At 34.6% G+C, this 27,281-nt stretch overlaps 1 protein-coding gene across 1 annotated transcript in view; it reads right to left on the bottom strand.

Moving 5' to 3' along the window:
- The window catches only part of CEP290 (centrosomal protein 290), a 49,951-nt gene that overhangs the window by 1,533 nt on the left and 21,137 nt on the right, over positions 1-27,281 (bottom strand). Inside the window, exons 28-54 of the mRNA XM_080625028.1 lie at positions 26,454-26,659; positions 24,462-24,613; positions 22,672-22,783; positions 21,495-21,950; positions 20,278-20,442; positions 19,927-20,034; positions 19,705-19,839; positions 18,885-19,148; positions 17,526-17,633; positions 16,767-16,963; positions 15,873-16,086; positions 15,542-15,679; positions 15,226-15,447; positions 14,540-14,656; positions 13,127-13,272; positions 12,124-12,279; positions 11,380-11,503; positions 10,169-10,816; positions 8,989-9,123; positions 8,626-8,712; positions 6,804-6,968; positions 6,337-6,459; positions 5,859-6,019; positions 2,880-3,021; positions 1,403-1,476; positions 1,146-1,249; positions 205-308 (exon numbers count right to left, since the gene is read on the bottom strand). Coding sequence (XP_080481154.1) covers positions 205-308; positions 1,146-1,249; positions 1,403-1,476; positions 2,880-3,021; positions 5,859-6,019; positions 6,337-6,459; positions 6,804-6,968; positions 8,626-8,712; positions 8,989-9,123; positions 10,169-10,816; positions 11,380-11,503; positions 12,124-12,279; positions 13,127-13,272; positions 14,540-14,656; positions 15,226-15,447; positions 15,542-15,679; positions 15,873-16,086; positions 16,767-16,963; positions 17,526-17,633; positions 18,885-19,148; positions 19,705-19,839; positions 19,927-20,034; positions 20,278-20,442; positions 21,495-21,950; positions 22,672-22,783; positions 24,462-24,613; positions 26,454-26,659 — 4,763 coding nt within the window. The remainder of the gene's footprint in view (positions 1-204; positions 309-1,145; positions 1,250-1,402; positions 1,477-2,879; positions 3,022-5,858; positions 6,020-6,336; positions 6,460-6,803; positions 6,969-8,625; positions 8,713-8,988; positions 9,124-10,168; positions 10,817-11,379; positions 11,504-12,123; positions 12,280-13,126; positions 13,273-14,539; positions 14,657-15,225; positions 15,448-15,541; positions 15,680-15,872; positions 16,087-16,766; positions 16,964-17,525; positions 17,634-18,884; positions 19,149-19,704; positions 19,840-19,926; positions 20,035-20,277; positions 20,443-21,494; positions 21,951-22,671; positions 22,784-24,461; positions 24,614-26,453; positions 26,660-27,281) is intronic.

Here is a 27,281-nt window from a genome sequence, read left to right as displayed (position 1 = left end):
AACTTAAGTGGTAAATAATAAGATAATAATAAGCATGTTCTCTAAGAGACACAAAAATCTACCCATGAACAGCACATTCACTAACAACAAACTGGGCTTCATAAACATAATGCTCAGAAATTGACTTTGCCATTAGATATTAAACAGCTCCTCCTAGCTAACCATTGTCTCATTGTATTGCCCAGGATGATCCTTGCAACTCACCCTTAATTGCTGTTTTTCCAACTCAGAGGCTTTCAGCTGTGTCTGGAGGTCAGCTACTTCCATTAACCTGTCATTTTTATCCTTCTGTAAAATTTCATTGTGTCCTGCAAAAATAACGGTAATTTGTTATGAAATTTAAGGTAATGAAAAACAATGATATGAATAATCTTGTTACAGTAATTCTGCATTCCCTGAAAGCTGAACAGTTTGTAACAGTGTGTAAACCCAGTGGGGATCAACAACCACCAAAAATTCAAGTCACTTGGGCTTTTCTTTAGTTCTTGTACAAATTAAATGGGTGTGTCTAGCTCCTCTAACTGAATGCAATCCTCCCATTGCCAGTCCTGCATTCAGTTTCTCTGAATTAAATGCAGGAAATTTGGTAATAACATAGCGTAAGGATCTTGTTAACTGTATTCATTATTTCAAAGAGGGTTAGTTTTTCTTTCCCCAGTCATATGGCAACATGCTGCTCTATAGTGCTCTGCTTTTTTGCTTTTTCCTTGGGAGTCTTAAACTATTCACAGAGCTGGTATCTGGAAAGAGATGAATAGAATTCTATGGCAGCTTGGAACCCAAGGCAAAAGGGGTAAGCAAGAGGATTTCAATGAATGACTGACACCTTACAAGAAGTCTTTTGAGGTTTATAAAGCAAAGCGATGAACTGTACATCCTCTTGGAAGGGGAAGTCTGACAAATATTACAGCCTCTTGTTGAAGATCATAAAAATCTCCACAATTAATTAAACTTCTCTATAAAAGCCTTGTGTAAGTAACTCCAAAATCCAAGACCTTAATTTGCTCCAGTTTACACTACTCTGTAATTAATATAATTTAGATAATTCTGTAGATTTATTACCATTTTGCACATACATTTTAACCTATTTTTACTTAAGGCCCCAAATACAGGAGGATCATCATTTTAGTATTGAAAACGATTACCAGCTGCAGAAACTTCACTTGTACTTGTGTGCCTGTGGTGCTTATAATCTTCCACCTCCTGAGCTAGTTGTGCTTTGTCTTTCTCTAATTGGTTATTAGTTAATCTGGAATATAAAACAATTTTAGAATAATTTTTAAAAACTGTTAAAATATTTTAGAAAATAAAATATATAAGTAAAAATCACAGTGGCCATTTCCTGATTATTCTCATGTATATTGGCTGAATTATTTATTTAGTTATTTAAAGAGTACATTACCTTAAAAGCTGAAGCTCCCTGAAAAGGCTTTGCTCTGTCCTTGTACCATCAGGAAACTGTTTGAGAAGCTCAATCTTAAAAGAAAAATTAAAAAAGTTTTACTCTTGAAACAGTATCCAGAGATAATACACTTCAGATGGAGTTCTCTTTGATACTGAATTAGAAAAAAGAATGAAAATAATACTAAGGACATAGCCAAGTACTAGATAATCAGAGTGTTCATCTACTGACAGTTTTCACAAAGCTAATTATCTACAGAGGGGTGTAGCCCCTTCAAGTGCTTTTCAGTAGAGGATGCAGGAGCACAAAATCAGAGACTATACGATCAAAAATTACGAGACTATATATTTGAATGCAGTGACAATTTACGAACTCTCCTAAGGCTCCTGTCAGTGATAGCTGTTTATTCTATTACTAACTAAAATAGTAAGGATTTGTTTTTTTTTGTTGTGGTGGTTTGTTTTTTTTTTTTTTAATGACAATCAATCTGTTGTTTCTTTTTAATGTAGCTACCCTTGACACATCCCTTCATCAGTATTTGAGACACAAAAGAAACTCTGTGTTGCTCCAGAGTAGTATCACATAATGAAATAATTTTCTCTCTGTGTTAATTTTGCTGTTGTACACTTCCTGTTAATAATCATGACTTTAAAAAAGGAAAACCAAGCACAAATTAACAAAATAATTGTTTTATAGCACTCAATTCCAAGTTCTATTTATTGAATGCATTTAGTTGCCTACAGAAAATATATGACTTCCTATATTGGAAGTTGTGTGTTTGATATCAAAGTTAAAACAAGAACGGCCAGTACAAGATGCCTGGGGAATGAAACCCTGCACGTATTAACAAATGAGAGGATGGAAGCTAATCTAGGTGGATAGTCCTAGGGCTACATCTGCAGAGTACTTAAAAGCCCAAATTTGATACACCTTTTCAAAGGTACCACAGTTTATCAGCTCTTCCATGTGTGAAATAATATTTGTATGACTTATTAGGGACTGCATATTCAGAGGCCATATTGGTAATAGGTGTGAAGATCCATACTCTTTATGATGGCAGAGTTAATCAGTCCCCCCAAAAAGACCTGGAAGAGGTAAGTTCCTGCAGCAAACTCACTACTGCAGTGGAACAAGCTAGAAAGATTTTATTTGAAGCATCTGTACCTACATGTGATCAATGAAGCTATCATTAAAAAAACCCCAAGCAAACCAACAACAAACACATGGAAGAATACAATAGAAAAAAAAATTCCCCTAAGACTGCAAGTCAGAAATATATGTTGATAATCTGTAGTAAACCTCATTAATGGCTAAAACATGTAAATGTACAGTTACAGCAACCAGGGCTGAAAAAAACCCATAAAAGCATGGATCAGAGAAAAATAACAAACCAAACTCTGCCCATACAGATATTAGAAAGAAATCAATTAATATTAAGCAATTTATTCTCAGAGTCATCTGGCTAAATTTTACTCACTTGTTCTTTTAGATCTTGTAAGTTTTTATCAGCATTCTGTTCACGTTCTGTTGCTTCCTGTAGCAGCCGTTTAAGGTCAATAATGCTTTGGGTTTTTTTAGCAATATGCATTTCCATTTCCTTTATCTTCGTTTCATGCATCCTGGTAGTATTTTTATTTAGAGAAAGATAAGAGCAGAAGCTAATACTTTTGCAGAAATAGAGACTAAACTATCTGTAGGAGTTTAAATGCCATAAAATACACTCTAAAATATGTTTGGACATTTGTCTTAAAAATAAGTGAGCTGAAAGAAGCATAAGGAAAAATACATTTTAATCTTAAAGGCTTTTGCAAGCGTTACACCTTTGTGGATCTTACTTAGTGTCTGTACTTTATTAAAGGGGGACCGAAATCTTTTTACTCTATTACATGTAAACCCTAAACTACGTCCTGCTAAAAACATGCACATCTGTTATTGATACAGCGTGCACATGGGTTGGGTCTTACTTCAGTGTCATAACTTTGATTGATTGAAATAAATTAATGTACTGAGAAAGGGCTAATATAGATACAGAAGATGAAGACTCCAAAGACAAAAACATTCTGCAAGGACTTTTGTTTACTCTGGAGTAACAGCAGTTGGAAGAGGATTCTGTTTTGATTTGAGCCATAGAAGGCTACAAAAAGGTTTTGTAGAATCATTAAAATGTTGGCTGGAAGGTACCTCTGGAGATCACGAGGTCCAATCTCCTGTCTGAAGTGGGTTTTCAGATACCAATATGATCTACATCTTGCTACCTGCTGAAGAGCCTTCCAAAGGATCACTTGGATGACCCCCTGTCTGCCCTTCAGACACCTTCTACTAAGACATGCATACTTGGAAGATTTGCCAGCGGGGTGGACTGCATGTTGAAGTGCCCTGGTGAGCTCCTTTAGGTTAGTAATGTCTTAACCTCAGTCACTTACTTTAAAATCATCTTAAAGTAAATGCAAATAAAAGTTTATTCACACCACTTGAAATAGACATACACAATTAAGCACAACCATATATTTTATAACTACCTACCTGTCTACAACTATATCAACTAAACAGAACTAAGTAGAAATGTTTTCAAACAGGTGAAGAGCTAGAAGAAAAACTATATTCAAACCACTGAGCTGATACACTAGTTACTAAGGGCCTACCATCTTCACTGCATGTTCCTGTCTTCCAGTGGCTGGCAGCCAGTTTTGCTTTCCTTCCTAATGCTAAATATGGCTGTCACTGACCTTGCATAGGGACATTTTACCTCACTACCTGGGTAGGGGGAAGGTTAGGAAAAAAAAAACAAACGGACAGCTTTCTGAAGTCTCAGTGAAGTAAAATGGCTCAGCAGCAGTACGGCAGACGCACTAAATCTGCAAGGGATCCTGTGGGAGTACAAGACTGGGCATCAGCAGAAAGATTGTTCAAGACTGGTATGACCTAGGATGAAATCAGACAAGCCTCTCCTGTCCAGCTGATTTTCTGCCCTAATAATGTGGCTGTCAGAGGTTCTGGTTTTGTAGATACTTTCCACTTCTGTTGACAACTATTAAAAGAGTACTTTTGCAACGTCATCTTACGTCATCCTGAGGTTATCCATGACTAAGTACTTCTTCCCCAGATTTGCTCCCTTCCATCCTTATGCAGGACACAGGCTATTTATTTATTTTAATAGCACTAGTGCTATTAAACAATCTTAATAATAATTTAATATTAATTTAATTTATATATTCAATAATTAAATAAAAAGTATTAAATTATAAATTATAATGCATTATATATGCATCATAAAATATAAATATAAATTAAATATTAATTAATATATAATATATATTAATTTAATAATTGATTAAAATAAATATTAATTTAATATGCTATTAAACAAATTTTAATAGCACTAGTGCTATTAAACATGTGCATTGTTTTGTTTTCGTGTCCTTTTCTGAGTTACAGCAGTACATGAGATAATATCCAGTTAAAAACTCTTGCCTCAAGAGGAGTAAAATTCTCATTCCTCTTCTACTTTGATGAATCCACACACAGGTGTATTTCATGTGAATGTATCTTCTGTCAATCTTCATATTCTATATCACTCTAGCATGACATATAACTAGCATCTTTGTTTGCAGCTCATTACTGACAAGGTGTGTTAACAGTAATGGTCTAGGGGTGCCTGCCAAAATCATTACTGTAAAACAACTGATAGGTAACTTGCAGATAACTTACTGGTAAAGAGTTACAAACATTTACTACCAAACAAAACATGATTTTTAATGCTGATTTCAAAGTCTGAGTTTTATCTAAAAATGGTGATTCACACACTTCATTTAATATATTGAAAAAGATAATCCAGTGCTAGTCTGTCAGTTTTTCTCCCTTCTTCTACAGATAACAGAACCAGCTGGCTGACTGCAATTAGCCTTCAGAACACACACAAGGGAGCATCAGCTATGCCTATATGCCCCAAGGAATATAGAAATCCAGTGTGTTTCCTAACACAACCTCTGCACATTCACGTGGTTAAAACCTAGATTCAAATCCAGCCAAGATGGAAAAAGTAGGTTCCTGGCTTACAGTTTTTGTTTTAGATTATGATCCATGCGGTAAGGTACTGGAAAATTTCTATGCTCAGCAAAAATGCTGACATTCCACAAAGCACATACACAATGCATTTAAGCAGCAAGGAACACAAAATACTTCCTTTACCAAAACTATCTGCAAGCCTACAGCTAATCTGAAGGGAGATAAGTAACTGGCTACTCTGTAGGAGCATCTGACAGGCCAGTATTTAAGGACACCAGATCTCTGCTGGACCTTTATACTGATTCTACATATTGATATATAATCAGAAAATAAAATACTGATAATATTAAACTATCTTCAAAAGAAGAAAGAAATTACGAAAATTCAAGCCTAATTTGTTTGCTAATATTTAAAGAGAAATTATCTTCCTTACTTCATTCTCAATTCCTACCTTGTTACAATGGACTTCCAGCTTTTGCTGTCAGCTCCATCAATTTGGCTCTCAGCCAAATTTAGTCTCTTAATGGTTTCCTCCAGCTGCACTGTTAACTTCTCATTTAATATCTCCAAGTTATTCTTTGCTATTCGTAGCTTCTCTCCATTGTCAGCTTCCTATTGTTCAATAAAAACAAAGGTTTATGGAATACTTAACCTAACGAAGCTCAGGATTATCTGAAGTGACGGTGAGATAGGGTCAGTGCTGATTTAGAGGAAAACTACCAACAAGATCACTACTGCTGTAACTTCCAAATTCTGCCTTTGGCTGCTCCCTGGATGTCTCCCCTCCGCATATAATTAAAAATTCTATCATAGCAATATCAGTTCTTAGAAAAGTGTCCAATCCATATCAACCATTTAAAAAATATATAAATACACTTACCACAACCAGTAACTAATGGAAGTCAAGGGATGAATTACAATGATCATACCTTTTTCAGTTCTTTACGCAGCCTCTCATTTTCAGTAATGACCTTTTCCATTCCTTTGGCTTTAGAGTCATGACGCATACTCAGCTGGTCCCCCACGTGAAGTTTCATCTTTTTCATTTCAGACTAAATATCAAACAGTTTCTTAAAATACATACACATTGCTTAGGAGAAAATTTCAGATCTCCATTTTGAAAGCATGGCATAGTTATAGCTACTTAGCACAGTGAACATAACATTTAATCACGTATTTAAATATATCCTTAAGGCACAGAGTGCCATTACATAAAACATGCAGTATGTGATACTAAAATGAAATTCTGCTTTTCTGTTCTACAGCTTTCACATTTGGTATTTTTAAAACACTTTTCTGCCAGTCAATATCAATTAACAGGCTTGCTGTTCTGTTTTCCTACTAACTTGCATGCTAATTTGCTATCTGAATACAGTTGCTGGGGAGATATCAGTACCTTTAGCCTCTCATTTTCCTGTTCAAGACCAAGTAATTTCTCATTAGAAACCACAGCTGGAGTTTTTTTCAGATCCTCATTTTCTCTTTGGACTCTCTCTACAACCTTTTTCATCAAACCAATTGTTTTTTCCAATTCTGCAACTGTCTTTCCACTTCTGCCAGCCTATAGAGGAAAGAAAAAAAGTCAAAGGATGTAAACAGTTCATCTTAACATTCTGAGATACTCAAAATCTTATTTTATCACTCATTTCCCCACTGCAATTTCTATTTATGAAAAAGATGTTATATTTTGGTGTGAGTTGAGCCCTGAAGTTTCTTGCATACTTAGCTGCTCAAAGTCAAGACAGCAGCTCCTTCATTTTGTGTTACTCAAGAAGCTGCAGTTAGTCTCAAACTCTGCTGTGCTTTATGAACTAGACTGAAACATTAGCAAAATAAATAAAAGTACTACTTTATTTTTTAGCTTTCTTGTAGAGCAATTCCCTCATCCAACAGACCATGCAACTGTTTGAATGCTAATACTGTCTGAAGGAAAAAAAGTCTGCTGGATTAAAGTGACAAGAATAACTACATCTTAAAGCATAAGTAAATCTCCCTTTTCCCAAGGCATATATTCTCCTTGCAGAGTGATAAATAAATAAATAAATATGGGGGGGGGAAAGCTTGTAATTTCTCCAGTTTTCTTCTTTCACTATGTTCCTTTCTGAGGTAGGAAAGCTCATAAAAGGTCTTCACATGCATTTACTTTCTCATCATCTTTGTAGTGACTGTTTTGCTCAGCTGTTTCTTGTTCTGGGCCCAAGTATCTCCTTTTCTTTCTACGGAGGTAACAAGCACAGTATTGTGCAAATCAGGGAGAATTCTACTCCCTGGAGTAAAACATACACATCAACAAAGTTCTGGAAGTAAAAATGACCTATTCTTTCTTCTCTAAAATAACTGTAGAGATTAGGAGGTTTGTGTTGCTACACAGCGGAGTTAAAGAAAAACCTCTGTCAGATCTTGGTGCCTGAAAAGGGAGGAAGATTCGGAATCAGCTCAGACCCTTTGCATGAAACACTTTTATAAACAGAATTTGCTTATCCAAAAACTACCACTGTATAACAGACAGGAAGATACACACCAGTCCATGCAAAGTACAAGAATGAGAACTATACAATCTTTTTCAGGTACCCAGAAGTAGTACTCAATTCTCCTTGTATACTGAAAGAGCTACAAAGGCACTTAAGAGATTTTACTGTCAGCTTCCTTTAAAAGGTCATACAAATAGTTTGACAAGTTAGTGCCAAGGGAGATACTGGGAACTGCTGAAACATTTTTTACCTGATTTCTGAAATACTGCTCTATTAAAGTAGTTGACAAGAGCAAAGGTAAAATTTAATCACATCATCTTGCATAATACATCAAACAAAACACTAACCTAGGCTTTCTAACATCTGCATCAAATCAAAATCCTGTTTTAAATAAAAAAGCTGTGATGGTATTATGCACTGACATAAATACATGAATATAATTTTCAATATTAGGGCTTTAACTCCTCTATTTTTTTGTACAAATACGATTCCGAAGATAACTTTAATCCAAAAATCAAAATAAGGTCACGACAGTGCAACTATTTAATAGTGTAGCTCTAGTCCTTCTAGCGGTCCCATTAACTGAATTTCATTGATTATTTTAACACTTTGGCAATAAAATAAACAAGAGCAATCCCGCTTTGCTTTTGGTTGATTCCAAATAATTTAGCTTTAATAAAACATTGCTTTTTTTTGTGTGTTTTGATTTCATTTAGTTACGATGAAAAATGCTGTTACAATACTCACGCCTCTAATGCTGCCCAGCTTTCGTTCAACATCTGCTTTCTCTTTCTTAAGAAGTTCACACATTTCTTTCAAGTCACCTACTTGGTCCTATGAAAAACAAAGTAACAAGCAACTTACTTAGATTTCAAACTGAGGTGAACAGTGACAAAATTACAGTTGGTTTACTTTAAAAAAAAATGTAAAGAGAAATCAATTTCCCATCGCAATGGCACTTCTCATCATCTCTACCAGCCATTCAACCTTCTCATCTTCCATAAAACCATAAAAAAATTAACATTATGTACAGGAAAGATATAAATTTCTTTCTAAGCAATCCCCTAACTTTCTTCAGGGCAAAGGGGGCTAAAGGTAAAAAGATGTTACCTTTAGTCTTGGCAAATCTTTATTGGCCTGCTCTAGCTGGAACCTTAGTTCAACGTTTTCAGATGACAATCTTAAATTTTCTTTTAAAACTTCCTGTTCTCTTTGATATTGATCATCTGATCCCATTCCTGATGTCTTGAGGAAACAGGGAAAAAAAGTGGTAATACACTAAGCATTGTATCAGTTGTAGCTGATAAAAAGCAACAAAGAATTACTGTTTTTCACAGAAATAAAACAAATGACAGTTGTAGTTTGATCTAGTATGCCCTGACTTTAACTCCTTCTCTCACATCTTCTAAACCTGCTTAACCTTTAAGGGAAGTTTACAGACCAGTATAAACCACTAAAAATTTTGTGAAACCAAAATTAACTCTCAGACTACTGGGAAGAAATAAATGTCAAAGTCTAAAAGACAGAAAAGCTACTGAGTGTAGTAAACTATGACACTACCTAGAAACAGCATCTAATTGTAAGGATATATTCTGACACATTTATTAAATAGTACATATAGCATAAGGAATTTCACTTAAGTCAAACAGGTCATAGAGCAAGTCAGGAAGCGCAGTACATTACTAGTTTTTAGTCTCTAAGTTCCTACAATCTTAAATATTTAGGGAGGCTAGTAATTTCTGTTACATAAAGAGTGCTTTGCATGCCTTACGTTGCCAATTCAAATCGAAAGTATATGTAAACTATTACACCTGACTAGTAAAGAGTGAAAGTTTTTGATGGTATAATGATCAGCAGGTTTTGCTTATGTAATTATGGAATGAATTAACCATATGATCAATTAATAATAATAATAGGAACAAAGTATATGGTTAATTAAAGCATATTTTTTTCTTACTGCATGTAATAATACATCGTAAGTCTTTTAAAGAATGAAGGTCATCAACTAGCTGAAGGTATCACTAGTGTTATTTGCAAACTTGCTGTATCAAAATTTTAGAGTTGACAGTAGTTTACATGTGAGCTGTAAACTAAGGTTTACAGTTTAAACTGTAAGATTTAAGGTTTCCTTTATGGATCTGCCTAAGGTTTGCTTTATGGATCCACTGGTGACTACTTTATTATCCCTGCAGAGGATGCATAGGAAAGCACTCCATTATGTAGATCAAACAATTCTATTTCTACATAATTTATACAGAAAAAATGCTAGTGGACTGCTAGAGTATCAGACCTCAGGCATTTCACAAAGTTCCGCGGTTGTTTCAAGCCCCTCTGTACCACTTTGGTAAGTTTCATGTTTATCCTCTGCAATGCATTCACTCATTTCATTATTCACATTTACTTTTAATGCTTCCAAGTCACTAGCCTGATTAGAAGGTTCCCCTGCATCAGACAGATTGCAGCTCATTCTGTCAGTATCAGGCTCTTCTACACTTTCATCACCAGCAGCATTTGATTGCTTGAGTATTTCTGGTTTCCTCTCCTCTTCAAATTCCTCATTAAGTTTTCCATTTTCAGGTTGGCTTATATTTTCTTCTTTTTCATTGCAGTTCTCTTCATCAGCTTCATCTATATTTTTGTTTTTCAACCCTTCCCTAGAAATATCTGTGTCCTTGCATTTCTCACTACCTTCAGGATGCTGTTCAGGAGACACTTCTGTGCTTGCATCTGTGGTAGCCTCATGCCCTTCATTAGGCATGATGCATGTTTGCATGTCTGCTTCCTCATTTATTTCATTGTCATCAGTAATGGTATGATTAGTCAGATGTTTGATTTCATTCCTACTTGAAACAGATTGCTTTTGAAGGGTATTCAAATACTTTTGTTTAATGATACTGACAGGAACAGACTCGGACTGTTCAGTTTGGTCACCTGTACTCTGATGTAAGTTGAAGATAGAATGAAGCATGAAAGAAAAGCAGAAGACAATAAAACAAAACAAGAAATAAAGAAACCTAGAATGTACTGGTAAAGCTATTTCTTGAAAGACTTTGATACCCTAATAATGCAATATTTGCAATATAATGAACCTTGTAAAAATCAAAACACAGCAAAAATGTGTAACTGAAATGCAACTCAGTACTTCCCCAAACTCTGTGTATCCCAAATTTTCAATCAATATGGAATATGAAAATAGTCTCTCAGTTACAGACTCACATATTTAAAAAATACACATCTCTTATTTCTCCACATATGCTAGAATGCTGAATATTTCAACTTCTAAATGTAGGACACAGAAACTTTAAGTTTTGGGGTTTGGGGATGGGGTTGTTTTGTTGTGTTTTTTAAAAACACTAAACCCGAAGTATTTCACATCCTATTCTAAAATGCTATAATTTGAAATAAAAACAGCTAAATGACACAGAATACCAAATGGATAACAAATACGTTTGTTAAATAGGTGCAATTCTTCTAGGTAATATGGTTACAATATTAACTTACTGATGGTCTAGAATACACCTGTCTTGAATATTGTTTCTGCAATGCATGAAGCTTTTCCTGGAGGTACTGATTTTTGAAATGCAATTCTTCTACAACAGAATCTCGTGGGATCGCTTGCTGTGTTCTACATCAAAAAATGAATCAAGCCAAAACAAACAAATGGTCATTAATGCAGAAAATCATCTCTTAAAAGTAAAAATCCCCATGAACTTCTGCATTTCTAGACTGGATTTTCTAGGATTACTGGGCTAGTTATTCTAAGTCAATGCTAGCCATATATGCTATTTCAAGTCATCCCCATGAATCAAAAGTAAGTACTTTGGCAAAAGGAATCTGCTCTTTCGAGATGTGTACAGCTGTTATTACTCAGGTCCACTATTCACTGTGATAGTGGATACACTGATTAAGAATACAGTTCGTAACTGCAACTTAGCAGTTCCTGTAACTTTCAAAAACTCTTAACTGTAATTATAATTTTACATAATAGGAACCAGATGTTTTTCATATTATTTAGCTTTTTAGAATAATGAACCAATGCTGCGTATTTTCTGAACATGCACAGTTGCTCCAAAGTAGCTTTTAAGTTTGCTCATCAGAGACGCAAAGAAGGATTTTTGAAATATCCATCAATTATTTTTTGCCCTTAGTGAATCAGTTGGTCTAACACAGATTATCTCCTTCCACAGATATTTCTTCTCATTTAGATTTTTTGGTTTTCATAGATTCTTTTAAAATGCCTCTCACCTCATGTGAGCAACTTCATTTTCTAAAACTAGATTCTGTTTTCTTAGTTCTTCCAGTTCCTTTTCAGTCTCTAAGGCTCTTATTCCAACAACATGGTCAACAGTGACACCAGTAGTTTTCAGTTTCTTCTGTAAAGTAATTTTCTCTTTTTCAGTCCTGCAACATTCAGTAACTACATTTAAAACTTTATTTGATAACATTTGCTTTAGGAGAATGTATTTTCTGTCTTAAAGAATCCACATTTGCAGCATACTTGCTCACTGAACCACACCCCCTTGTCTGCTTAATAAGGTTATCTTCTAGACAGTACAGCTTTACAAAAAAAACCACTCCAAAAACAAACCTGGAAGAAACAATGAACATTAAGTCAGTCTCATGCATGTCATAAACCACTTGCTGCTCTTGCCCATCTTTTATGTGAAATTCATGCAAGACTTGCGGAGAATAAATGCCATCTTGAAGGTTTCAAACCAAATCTAACAACAGCTACAATCACCATTACAGTTTCCTTTCTCTTCTGCATCTTTTATCAGTAAAACCCTGCCACTACTGTACTGAAGTAAACATAACATTTGCAGAGGGTTTACACGTGCAATTTTTTAAGAGGCTTCCAACTCAAAATCATAGAACCGTAAGTACTGCAGTAGCATTACACATAGCAGTAGCAGTGTCCAACTCTATAATCTAAGAAACAGCCTCTCTTCATAAAGCTGTTTTTGTTTCATGGGCAGAACAGAATATTATATGCAAGAAGCATAATAAAGGACTTTAATTTTATTCAAAGACAGTTTCTTCTAATAAAGGTTTTGGCTTCCATGAGGGAAAAGGTACTAGAAGAATAGCCTGCTTCTTGAAAAGTAACTAATCTTTTTAATCTCAATAGCAACGTCAAATTCTATACATCGATCTTATAAACATTATGAACTGTTCCAATTTTTATGTGACAAACATTTGGATTTCCCTTATGTCATAATTTCGTAACAGTCTTATGAAACCAACTCACTTGGTATAAATTTCCTTCAATGTATTCAACTGTTTGGCTAAAGCATCTGCTTCTTTTTCCTTTTCCCTTAGCTTGTTCCGCAATCCTTCCATTCTGATTTGCCATTTTTTATTTTCCTCCCATTTAAGTATTTCCTCCTTGGAGGTCTGTGAAGAACATAAACAAATTATGTATTTCTTTTTGATTTTTTTTCCTTAAAGCAAAATAAGCAAACATTAAAAGCTAGAAATGGTATATTCTTCATTTATCAATTTAAAATATGCAGCCATAGCAGGCACATACTATTTACCTCATCTATCAAAAGGTAAATAGCAGTGTGCTGTGGCAACTGGTGTCGTTCAATGTATCCTTTTACTCTGAATTACACGTTAGAAAAGCAACAGATTAAAGAAGTGTTTTTCTATGCCAATTTACAGGAGATCTGCAGCTCACCAGGAGTTTATATGCCCCTGCTGCACAGCTGTACAATTGGTAACCTTAGTGTATTTTTTCCTATGAGAAATGGAATCTCTACTTACAATTCAGTAGCTGTACATTATACATCAGATAAAACCTGTACTTATGTGATCACGAATGGCTACTGAAAACAGGTCAATAACAGTTAATATTTCTGTGAGCAATTCGGGTTTTTTTAACTTGTCTTTTCCTTTCTTCAGTTAACCCCTTTACTTGCTTTTCTGTCTTCATTCTGAACAGTCACTGCTACTAAGGGACAGAAAGCGAAATCTTGGAAAAAGGAAAATGCATGCAAAGTTTGAGAAAAGTATCTCTGGATACTAAGCAAAAGGTATTTAAAAATACTCTAATTAATTGGAAGTGTAAGTGCAGTCATCAAATAATGTTTAATATCATAAATATCATAAATAATCTGAATGCATCATATAATATTCCTGTATAATTTATAATTAGCGTGGTAAGCCACTAATTAGGTACTGAAGTAGTAAAATAACAAGCAAAACCCCAAGCAAAACAACTGGTAAAATCTCCAATTGCTCTTGTACCTCTTCTACATGGAGATCACTACTGCAAAGAATAATCACTTACACAGACATCATCCCTTTTAGGATTCACACTTTTGCTCCTAAGTACTTCATGTTTTATGACTGCATTAATTTCACAAATGCACATTTGACAGCACTTATGTAATCAATTTCACTGCTACCTATAAATTTAGTTTTCTAAGATTTGTAATGGATCTTCAATTCTACAAGGGCAGAAAAACATTAATATACCAGTACTAAGCAACAAGAGCAGTAAAAACAAAGAGCATGGAAAACATGGAGAAGTTACAGCCATGAAACTGCTTTTCTCCAGATAAACTTTGGTTGGGGTTTTTTGAGAGGCAGGTACGGTTGAACTGCCTAGACCTCGGCTGATGATGTCTTTCAAAGCCACGATCCAAATAGCACATACCTTGTCTTCTCTTACACCTTTTTTGTCTGTTTCTTCACACTTCTTCTCAAGTTCAATTTCTAACTTCTTAATTTTTTTCTGAAGTGCATCTATCAGGTTTTGCTCATCAGCTTTGCTCTGAAAAATTACAAACTTTTACAAACTTCAATTTTAATGACCACTACCTATTTTCTCTGCTCAAAAAATAAGGACTTTAACTCCAATTGGTAGAGTTAGTTTACAACCTAAATGATCTTTTTAAAATTATCTTTAAATTATTAAAGTATTGGAATGTAACTTTTCATTCTAAACTGAATAATCAGCAACAAGTAGCTGATATTAGAAAAGTAAGTTAGACGATTCTACTAGAAATTCTTCACTTTTCTTCTGAAAGGGGAAATAAGAAAAGGAAAATCACAAAATTCCCTTTCTCAAAGACGCCTTGAAAGTGATGATTCAACTCCTCCGACTCTTTCAAACATTTCAAGGAGCAAGTATTCTTCAGTCTCTTCTTTCCTTTCATTTGAAACATGTTTCAAACAGCAAAAGCTAACAGCTCCCATGTAACCCAGCTGATGAGCAAAAGTAACATTTCAAATCCAGTATGTCTCAATGCCTGCCAAAAGTACTCAGTCTTTTCCCCAAACTCAGCGCATCTGTGCAGAAACTTGACCAAGATTGAACATATTTTTAAAAATCACTTCTACCTGAATGTTACTGCTTAGCCTCTTAACCCGTTTCTTCAGTTCTTCATTTTCTTCTTCCAATTCATTTTTTTCTTTCAACATTTTAGCAAATGCTTTTTGTTTCCTCTGAAGTTCTTGGTTCAGTTCATCCCTTTCATCAGACAAGGAAGTTTCCCTGGTTTTACTTGTTTTAAGGTTATCTGTAAGTTTTGTAATCTGATTATTTAATTCTTCTATCTGTGTCTAGAAGAAAGCAAACAAACAGAAGAGCAAACCCCTCAAATAAGGATTATCAGTAATACAACAATGCAATATAATGATATTACCTAGTACTCACTGTAAACCCCTTTGTTTGTCTGTCAACAATCTCCTGGACATTCATATATGCCTCTTTTTGTGATGCAGCAGAAATAATCTGCTGTTCAGCATTAGCAGTCATTTCTGCTCTGAGTTCCAGAAGTGCTTTACTCAAAGCCTGAAAACAGTAAATTCAAGTTCTTTTAAGTGAAGAAGTTGCTAATATGAACACTATGAAACAAGAAAAGGCAACAACATTACTATGTTATATTATGCAGTTATATTCTCCTGCTGTACTATACAAAGAATTCTTAAGAACTAAGCAACATTAAACATTTATGTGACATAGGGATTAATTTTTATTGACTAACTTTCTGCTGCTTCTCTTTTATGGCTAACTGGCTCTTCAGCTGCTCCACCAGATTTTTCAGTGTTGCTGTGGGTGCTCTATTATTTGCTTCTTTTTGGATCTCTAGTTCAGCTTTTACATTTGCAAGTTCCTTCTCCATCTGAGATATCATGTTCCTCAATACATTTGCCTCATCTTTTAGTCGTTCCACATCAGCTGTGTGTTTTTCAGAAAGCCTAATAAAAAATAAGCATTAATAGAGTACACTGCAGTAATAAAGTTAGCAATTAGTAATTAAGTAAGCACTATTTTTTATCATTGTTAAAGCAAATGACACATTGATTTGGAAATAACAAGAAAGGACTCACTAAAAAAGGCCTCCATTTAATAAGAAAATTACTCAAGAAGATCAGGAAAATAAGATTAGAGCGTTGTTCATTCTAATTTCTGGCCTTTAGATGTAAAGAAAGCATTATCCTTTTCTCCTTTTAAACAGGGGTTAAATTTTCATTACTTTTAAAATTGTTAGGCAGGTTAATTTTTCCCTATCAGGGAAAAAAAAAAACCAAAACACAGAAAACCTGAACCAAAACACAAACCAGGAAGTATCACAGTAGCTTAAAGACAACTTTGATACCAAGACTCCTTGAATACTTTCTTTTCCACTGAATGCCAAAGCTAACAACTGAAAGGCATTTTTCCAAGCCACAGTTTTTCAATATTAGCCCCAACAAAAGGCTACAGATAAAAATAACTTGCAACTACCAACCATAGTAACTCTTTTGAGTTAGTTTTTTCAGCCAAATGTTAAATTCAACAAAAACATGTTCAATTTTATATCTGTCCCGTAGCAGCAATACATAATTTACTTGTCCAATTCAGTTGTGACTTACATTAACAGAGTCTAAAAACTTACTGGGCTCTGATAATCTCAAACTCTTTGATTTTCATTGAAGTAATTTGTTTTTGTTTCTCCAAATCAAATGATGTTTTCTTTAATTTTCCAACAAGTGAAGCAAGAGAATTATCCTGTTCTGCTACAGCTTGCTCCATTTCAGCTAAGTGGAGAAAATGTTTGTTGTTGGAAAGTGATGAAGTCTTTTTCGTTAAATCCTGTAGAAGAGAACAAATGCATGTGGTAACATTTTAAGCTTTAAATCAAAGCTAAGCATTACTAATGCATTTTAAACTCATTCCTGAATATATTCAAGCATTAATGTCTAATGTATTTATTTACTGAGATGTGTTTCTTAGTCCACAGAGAAAGCAGTCACTCTGGTTTGAAAAGAGCTTTGTGCATCTAATGATCCTCAGAATAAGAAGTTAAATAAAGGTTTCACTGTATCATAAAGTGTCAAGAAAAAATTTGTATTGAAATGGTTAGTTTAATATAAGAACAGACTGAATGAAGAGACAAATAATATACTTCTCTCTCCTAGAAGTCTCCATAAATTAGGTTGATATGAAAACCGCTCATACATTTTGAGGTGGCAACTTATTTTACACTTGATTTCTAATCCATTTATCATGAATTTTCTCAAGAATACTAAAATAATTCTGTATCCACCACCCATTTATTTCTCCTATCATCATTCATTACTTACTTTTGACTGCAAAACTGTTCTTTTAGTCAACAATTTTAAAAATTTGGGAACAATTTACTGATCAGACTTACCAAAGCAGTCTGTTTGAATTTATTAAGGGAATTGTCAGCATGCAAATTTAACTTCTGGTGTAGAACTCTAAGATCTTCCTCATGCTTCTTTGCTATTTCTTCCTGTTCCTGTTTGTTCAAAATAAAAGTATAACTCTACTGATGTACACTATTCCAGAAAGCCATGAAACTACAGTACTTTCAGGCTGATTGATCACTCATCGTTCAGTATCACTCCTCAAATTTTCCTCTAATTCTGGCAGTTTTAAAAAATATTTTCTTCTTGCTATAATCACAGAATCATAGAATAGTTAGGGTTGGAAAGGACTTTACAATCATCTAGTTCCAACCCCCCTGCCATGGGCAGGGACACCTCACACTAAACCATGTCACCCAAGGCTCTGTCCAACCTGGCCTTGAACACCACCAGGAATGGAGCATTCACAACTTCCTTGGGCAATACATTCCAGTGCCTCACCACCCTTACAGTAAAGAACTTCTTCAACAAAGTAATAAGTAGTATGGTGCAACAGGGCAGGAGCTGGAGAGCAAAACAGCTGGTGTTGGTCTTCACCAACTATGACTATCAATACTGATAGTGATATCCATATTACATACTTCTCCATTCTATTTACTTTGGAATACATCATGATCCCATGGACTGTATGTCTGCTAACAGACAGAGCACTCATTTTTAGACTGCATCTTCTGGTTTAGTTTGAAACAAAAAAAAACAATTTCTCCCAGAAGTAATAGCTACACATGTTAACCAAAGCACATTAAGTGAAGATGATTCTAAGTCTGCTTTGTAAGTGTGCTCCTGATGCAAACACACTAAAACTGATGCGTGTTTAGTCTTGAAGTACCTCTTAAGACACAAGGTTTATGCTTTAAGGATATAAAGGATGCTTAGATACACTGTTTATGCTTTTAAATATGCTTTAATTTAAAATATGCTTTAAGAAGCATATGCTTTAAGAAGCATATTTTCCATGAATTATGTCTTTCGTGTACCTTTCAGATTCACTACAAGATGCAGTCCAGAGATCATTGTTGCAAGTACTGGAAAATTCCATATAGAAATACAATAAGTAAACATATTGAAACCACTTCTCACAGAAGCATTTTAGTTTTCTTCCTGTCATACTGATTTAATTCCTACACAGACATCATATACATAATGTCCTGACTGAGCAAGCCTCCTATTTTAAGAAGTTAAAAAATTCTACATGGATTTTCTACATAGGAAGTTAAAATTGTTTCTGCTCTGTTACCTCTGAGGTCAGAAACTTTTTAAGATTTCAGTAGCAATGAGATAAATGAAGAATCAACTAAAACAGCATAAAAATAGAAGAAATTTTGTGCAAAAATTTTAAGTACCTCTCTTGCTTTAGCAAGCCATTGTTGGTATTTTTTTAACACTTCCTCCTTTTGATTTAATCTTGCTTGCATATTTGCAATGGTTTGCTGAGCAATTTTTATGGCATGACGGTACTCTGGATCATCTTGTTTGCCTGACTCAGCAACTATTGTCTCTCTTTCGGATGGTGCAGATAATCGAAGTCTTAGTTCATTTATAACTTTGTCTCTTGATAAAACATTTCGTTCAGCTTTCCACAGAGCAGCTTCCTTTTCTTTTAATTTCTACAATGAAAGGCAGTTGTTGCATTTCCAGAATTCAAACACAGCAAAAAGATCTTACTTTTTAAAAAATTTACCAGAAGATTCATCTAACACAAAATGTTTTGCACTCAGTTCTGGCTGTATGGGATTACTATTAGATTTCAGAAGTCCCAGAATATAATTACTGTGCCTTTATGTGTTACCTACTTGGAACAAGACTCTTTGCAACTCATTCTGGGCTACCAAATTAAGCTGGTGCTTCTCAAATTTCTTAAGAACCACAAAGTATCTTCTGTAATAGAATTTCAGTTTAGCAACCCATGATAAAAGGATTTTTCTTTGCTACTTCTTATATCTAATGTAACACTTGTTAAATTGAATTAATAATTTGTTCCATTGGAAAAAATGTTTTATTTTAGTCACGATGTGATTTACCTTTTCTCAGTGTTAAATATTTCTAAGGGACTGGACACAGCTGAGTGACATTTATAAAAGGATATTTATTATACATAAAAAAATAAAGGGCACAGAACTACAAACTTTGTCCTTCTACATGATAATTTAAACACTTAATTACCTCCTCCAGTGATTTGCAGGTTGCCCTGGTTTCCACGATTGTTTGAATATGCTCCTGCATTTTTCTCAAAGCCAACTCGAGCTGCTGTGGAAGTGGTAAACTAGCGTCTGGAACTGACCCAGAAGCCTCTTCTAACTGTACAGAAATATTAACATTTGTGTAATCTGACAGCTCTGCACAACATGCTTCTAAGTATATTTTTAGTTAATTCATTGCATGTACCTTTACAGCTGTATTACGTGCCTCATTTTGTTGATGATCATACAGGTCTAATTGGCGCTGCAGTTCTACTTCCCTCTGGTCCCAAGCCATTTGCCTTTCTTCATGAAACTGTAACAAATGTTTGATAAAGGTGTTTTATTTAGTGAAGATGATGGGAATTTTATAACTAACTCAAACAGGAAAAAAAAGAGATACCAAAATGCAAAATACTCAAGTGTGCCATTAAAAAGAATTATGGAGCTAAGATACAAACATCTATGTTAAAACTTACTAGGAAGAATCTTTCTTTTTTAAATCACTTAGTAAAATAAGGAATATGCTGTTTTTCTCATAGCATACAGAAATACATACCTTTTTTTGCTGTACAATTTCTTCTTCCAGGTTATTGATTGTACGTTCATATTCAGAAATTATATTCTGCAAATGCTTCACCTCTTCCTTTTGCCTGATTAACTCTCGATTGAGTTTCAGTTCCTGCAGATGGAGTTCCTCCATTTTCATATGCCATTCAATTACCTAATAATGAATAATACATAGTATTATAATTTACCAAGCCCACAGGACAACTAGATGCAGTTACACTCTTTGACTGTGAAGCAGTTATGGCACTGATCAAACCAACAGGAAGAAAAGACATTCTGCCTTTTTAAGCTTCTTCACTTCTCTTGAGTGAGTAGGCACAGAATGACTAAAAAGTGCAGGAGACAACAGGAGAAGCAACAGGTTTCCCATACACTGACATAAATGTATTACAAGTAATTTTCAAATTAACTAAGGTACACGCTGTCCTGGCTGAACGAAAAAAGCATGCAAGAAGTTTGGCTGACCTCTAAAACAGCACAAGATTTTCAAAACCATTAAAACTGGAAGTATTCAAAAACGCAAATTTGCTAAAAGTAACAAACATATTCATGTCAAAATGCTCTAGAAGATTCATTGAAAACTGGCGTAAACATGCCAAGAGCACTACAACCGTTGCTTACATGCAGACATCTTTAGCCATGACAAATATAACCGTATTATATAATATATAGTGATCTGAAGAGTGAGAAAACCCTAATCAAATTTCAAGGCAACTTTGTTTACAATAGCAAAATATTATGAAGTAGAATTACAAGAGTATAACAACATTTCTGACCATGCTGCCTAATTATTGCCCCTGGATTTATTTAATAAGATACGGATTTGTAGAGAAGATTTCAATGCAAGCTCATGGTACAGAGCTTCAGAATGCTACTCTTAAGTTTAATTTAATTTGATTCATAATTTAATTCAATTTAATATAACTGAATTCATAGTTAGCCTCTACTTCCTCTGCCACTTAATTGGGCACAAAAGAAAATTAGTAAATCTGACTGTGCCAACTTTAACAGGGTAAATAACTAAGGATGTATTACTTTTTTTAAAAAAGGAAACAAAAAAATTATAGCTGTCATATTCTAACAAGGTGTATTTTGAAATCATTGATTTCTACATTAAATCAGATGTTTAGGTAACAAGCTGAACTGAAATGCAATTGAAATGCAGATCAAATGAACAAAGTTATTCAAAGTTGTAAAATAGCAAACCTTTTGAGCTCCTCTTGTGTCCTTCAAGGCACTTACTAATTCTTCTAAACTTTTCAGTTTTAACTCCATTTCTAATGCTCTGTTTTCTGCATTTCGACGCTCCTCCTGAGCGTGCTGAACTTCCTCCAGGATCTTCAGTTTGTCATTCTGTAGCTGAATCATTGTTTTAGAGAATTTTTCTTGCTGTGCTAAAGGCAGAGCACCACTAAACTGTCGACGCAAAGACTGAACTGTCTGTTGTAGATGTTTGGTTCTATTTCTTCCTTCCAGTCGAGCAAAATATAAGGCTTGCTCCCTCTCATCAAGCTTCTGCTGTAAACGTAGATTATGGATCTCCATCTTCTGTAATTTCAATTTAAGCGTCTCCAATTTGCCTACAGCATTAGATTCATTACTTTGAAGGTATACGATCTGTTGATGTAGTTTTGCAATAACTGTTTTTTCATCTGACTGCGCCTGAGAACAAAATTTACAGAACAAATCTATTTTTCATTTTGAATATGTTAATGCAGTGTATATGCAAATACAAAGCTATTGTTTTTATTATTTTCTATACTGCATGTATTTTATTCCATAGATAAGAGCAATAATTAGCCTCTAAATCTGGCGTTTTATTTTTCCACTATTGTTTCTACAGCCACATTTCAGAATTACCAAAATACCAGGAAATGAGGAAGAAATGTATATCTAAACCTAGAAAGTATGGTAACAAAAACTGACACTAAATGTTGTATTTAGGAACTCAAACCATTCTAGAACATGAAAATAAATCCCACAAAATTGTTTCAGCTAATAACAAAGCAATGTAGTAAGTCTACTGCAAATCTTCAAGATTTACAAGTCATTGCTTGTCTTGTAAAAAAGATCAAACTTTCCTGATATTATTTAAATAAGATCATGAGCTATTAATCATATGGGAATAAATATCAGCTAAATAACACAGACAAAAAAAGCTCAGGATATCTAATAGATGTACATCTAGAAACAGAAGAAATGAGGAGGGAATAATCAATGTAATACTGAACTCTTGAAAGGGTATGGCCACTACAAGGACCAGCTTGCTAAGACCCTTCCAAAATGCTTTTGCAGTTTCCTAGTTCACTGTAAAATTACTTTATTTCTTCTCACTCCAGGGAAAATAATTCAAACTGCAGTGCTAATAAAGGTTGCCTCTTACCTGATAATCTAAAATTTGCATTCTAAGGCATTCCACTTCTTTATCTCTGTATTGCTGGCGTGCCTCCAGAGCTTCAACTTGCATCTTTGCCACATCAGACAGTTCTCTTAACCTTGCATAGAAAACAAAATTATTGTGTCACCTGAAACCACTGAGTGTCCTATGAAGTTTTTCTACACAGAAGAAAAGATGTTTAGTATGTTTCCTCATATCAAAACATTTGAAGACTTTGCTCTTTCCAGCATACTCCTACATACTACTTGGAGTCCTTGTTTTGAAAATTCTTCTGTATTCTCTATTTCTTCAAAGGACATTTTCCTATAAATTATATAGGAGTTTGCTAGCAGTAATCTACTCCATGAAAGTAGTGCCCTGTTTTTTACCTCTGTTCTCTATCTCTCTCCTACTTCAGGACATAAATGATCAAAAAGTTTCATTCTCAGTTCCTTTCTCTGCTTCCCCAAGTCTCATTACTCATTTGCAGTGTCAAAAATCACTGCAAATATCCCAAATACTTTGCTGTTTTAGCAATACAACAGGATTACATCATTTACTCAAAGACAAACATCTTTATCAACATAGCTAAAAAGGTCAATTTTTCAATTTATGCATGCAAAGTTAATCTCTTTTAAGTAAATGGTACCCCCTGCAGTTTAATCTTTGAATTATCTATCAGTCATTGAAAACAGGAATTATTTTCCAATTTCTTTTATGAGTTCTTTATATATTTAAGGAAGGTTGTGTAGCAGAAACAAAATAAGCCTTAATTATTAGTTTAAAAATACCAGATATAAGTGTCTAAGCGCACACTTACCCTATATCCAGGCCAGCATTTAATTCCTTGGTCAAATCAAAATTAATCTAACTACTTTCTTTGTAGTCATGAATTAAATGCTTAATATATAATGCCAAAAAATTAAGCACTAAAAATTATGTTAGAAACATGTAAGTAGAGTATTGTTCAGTTGATACACTGGAGGGAAGGAATGCCATCCAGAGGGACCTCGACACGCTTGTGAGGTGGGCTGATGCCAACCTCATGAAGTTTAACCATGCCAAGTGCAAGGTCCTACACCTGGGTCGGAGCAATCCCAAGCACAGCTACAGGTTGGGCAGAGAAGAGATTCAGAGCAGCCCTGCAGAGAAGGACTTGGGCGTGTTGGTCAATGAGAAACTAAACATGAGCCAGCAGTGTGCGCTCGCAACCCAGAAAGCCAACGGTATCCTGGGCTGCATCAAAAGGAGCATGACCAGCAGGTCAAAGGAGGTGATCCTGCCCCTCTACTCTGCTCGCGTGAGACCTCATTTGGAGTATTGTGTGCAGTTCCGGTGTCCTCAACATCAAAAGGACACGGAACTGTTGGAACAAGTCCAGAGGAGGGCCATGAGGATGATCAGGGGCCTGGAGCACACCCAGTGCTAGTGAGGGACTCTTTATTAGGGACTGTAGTGGTAGAACAAGGGGTAACAGGTTAAAACTTAAACAGGGGAAGTTCAGGTTAGATATAACAAGAAATTCTTTATTGTAAGGGTGGTGAGGCACTGGAATGGGTTACCCAAGGAAGCTGTAAATGCTCCATCCCTGGCAGCGTTCAAGGCTGGGTTGGACAGAGCCTTAGGTGACATGGTTTAGTGTGAGGTGTCCCTACCCATGGCAAGGGGCTTGGAACTTTATGATCTTAAGGTCCTTTCCAACCCTAACTACTCTGTGATTATGTAAACCTATATAGCTTAAATTTTTGCATGCTTCTAAACATACTGCATATGAAATTTGTTATGTCAACACTTACTTTGATACTTCAGTCTTGAGCTCCATCTCACGCTTTTCTAGGTCCATGATTTGTCGTCTATCTGCATCACTTACTGCCTTACTTACACTCTTTGACAATTCATCTCTTAATTCCTGTTCCACTCTCTGTGCCTCCAGGTTGATTTTGGTAAGCTTAAAAAAAAACCCAGAACAAACCAGAAACAAACAAAATGTATTTTAAGCACACAAATGCTGTCAACCCTGCAAAGAAAAAGCAGTGCCAAAAGTATCTTTTCTTCTTTAGTTGTTAAAAAACACTGGTCAGCTGTGTTCAAAACACAATTTCACTTATTAGGACTGGTAACACAAATATAGGTTATCAGTGCAAAGTCTCATTATAGTGTAGATCTTTTGTTATTTCTAATACGAAAGACTTTTATATTTAAGTGATATTCTTTCAAGCAGCCTGATTTTTCAAATACCAAGTAACCAATGTTTACAGTTCAAACCAAAGAGCATTAAGAAAAGACAGGTATCTGAAAAGTGTTAGACAAGATGAAGAAGCCTCAGGAATTAATTTAGTAAATATAATTTGCAGTGGCAGATTAATCTGATACCACTCCTTAATAAAAACTGGTTTCCTAAACAGAGAAAATAGTGTGATGTATCGTATTACCTGCACTTCACATATCTGAAGCACTACTATCTGGAAATCTAACAGTTGTGTTGAAGTAGATTTATGAGTTTAGAAGGAGATGTCTGGTAGATTTTTTCTACTTACCAATTCTTAAACTGATATCACTTACAACTTTCATTGATTACCTTAGCACAATCTTGTTATATATATACATATAAATATCCCTCTCAAAAAAAAAAAGAAAAAAGCAGCGATACCGGGTTAGGAGGCGCTGACAACAGGAGTGTATGAAACAGGAAACATATGTCCTGGAGCTACAGGAATGAGGAAAAAAGGGATACACAGAGAAACTACTAAGAAAAAATTGTGGAGTTCATCAATTCAGGATGAAGGAAGATGCATAGACCTAAATGTATCAAAAGGTAGGTAATATATGCAAAAAGGAAAAAGGAAAATATGATCCCATGAGGTATTTCTTAGTAAAATAAAAGAACACATGCAATTGAAAAGTTTTTAACAATACAACACTGCTGCTGAAAAGCTTTATACTTTCAGCTACTCCATGTCCTAAATAAATTAAAATGAAAACAGTGTAACAAAATGCTACTAAAGCACAGAGAAATGGTAAGTCAGATAACAGCAATGCAAACCAGTTAGGCTAAATTCTAGCAAGGCACAAGCAGGGGGAATGAATACAATCTACCAACATTCCTGTTGACATAACTATTTCTTCTCTTGTGTTTAAATTACAGACCAACACTGGCACAAGAACAAACATGTAAAATTGCTAAATAAATTTAACTGGAAATTATAATAAAGTTTCCTAGTACTAAAGAATTTGTGTAACAGATTTCAAATACAAGTAGTTAGGAAAAAAAAATCTGAAAAGATTAAGGCTGGTATGACAGGAATACTATAGATCACCAGCTTCAATGGCACACTCTTCTCTTCTATTCCTGCATTATAGATAATGTTTGGCATGTAACAGAGGACATAACCAGTCTGTAACAGAATCATGACGCTATCATTTGCAAATGGGACGCAAAGGTCTAACATTTTTTTAATCATTGGTAATTAAGGAAGAGTTAGCAGAAGAGGGATCATATGAATTAGACACAAGAAATAAGAACAAAACTTTTTCTAGCAGTCTGCTGAAAAAGTAGCAAGCTGTTTTACAGAGATGATGTAATGATGCGTTTTACAGAGATTAACTAAACTACTGACAAATAAATTATCATATATACTGTGCATGCAGAACTGCAGCTCTTAAAGGCAGCTATATTTTGCATCATAAGCTTACTTGCCAGTTGTGATACAAATTAATACCTTTTGAAAAGCTCAAGAATATGCTTCTAAGATGTGTGAAATTATGTTGTAAATTCTCAAGAGATTTACCTCAGCAAATTTTGTTTCTAATTCAAAATTACGTTCTTCTATTTGCTTTACAGTATTCCTTAACTGTTCATACATTCGTTGCGAATGTTCTGCTCTCTGTCTTTCATTTAGCTCCTTCATTTCCAACATCGTGATTTTCTTAGAAATGGACAAGATCTCACTGTTGGTTACTGCTTTTCTGGCCTTGTCCATGGTATTGTCATCCCCTACATTAAAAAATATTTACATTAGGAAATACACAAACTGATTCAACTATAAAAATCATTTGGACCATGAAATAGAATGTGAGTTTTGATTTATCTCTGTCAGATAAACTTTACTGTATTACTTCTTTAAACTGGAGACATGGTTATCTTGCCTTATTACATGTTTGAAAAGTATCTAATTTGAATAAAATATCATTATCAATTATCAATTATAAATGGGCATATCTGCAACTATCCTTATTGAGACTGATAAGTATTTTCAGTGTAGCCTTTCATTCTGTCCTGAATTCAACTGGCAAATCTTCAGGAAATTTAATTTAAGATCTGTAAAAGCAATAGAAGTGGATGAGTTGTTCCTGAATAATGAGACTGTAAACTGTACAGAAACAAGCCTCAGCTATCAAGAAAAAATACTTTGCTACAGAGCATGAAACCAGTAAATTCCAGCTTTTAAACCCTTAACCCAAGAAAAATCAACGTAGAACAGTTTACAGAGGAAGAAAAACAAAGTTGGTATTGGTCAAATAGATAAATAAAATGAAACAAACAAAATCACCGAAAAAATTAAGATCGTTAATGACAAATACAAAATAGTTTTGACTTTTCTGTTTAAGATGCATAA

The sequence above is a fragment of the Psittacula echo genome (genome assembly GCF_963264785.1).
Source record: "Psittacula echo genome assembly, chromosome: 1".
Classification (NCBI taxonomy): domain Eukaryota; kingdom Metazoa; phylum Chordata; class Aves; order Psittaciformes; family Psittacidae; genus Psittacula; species Psittacula echo.
This window is presented reverse-complemented; position numbering and strand designations above follow the sequence as displayed.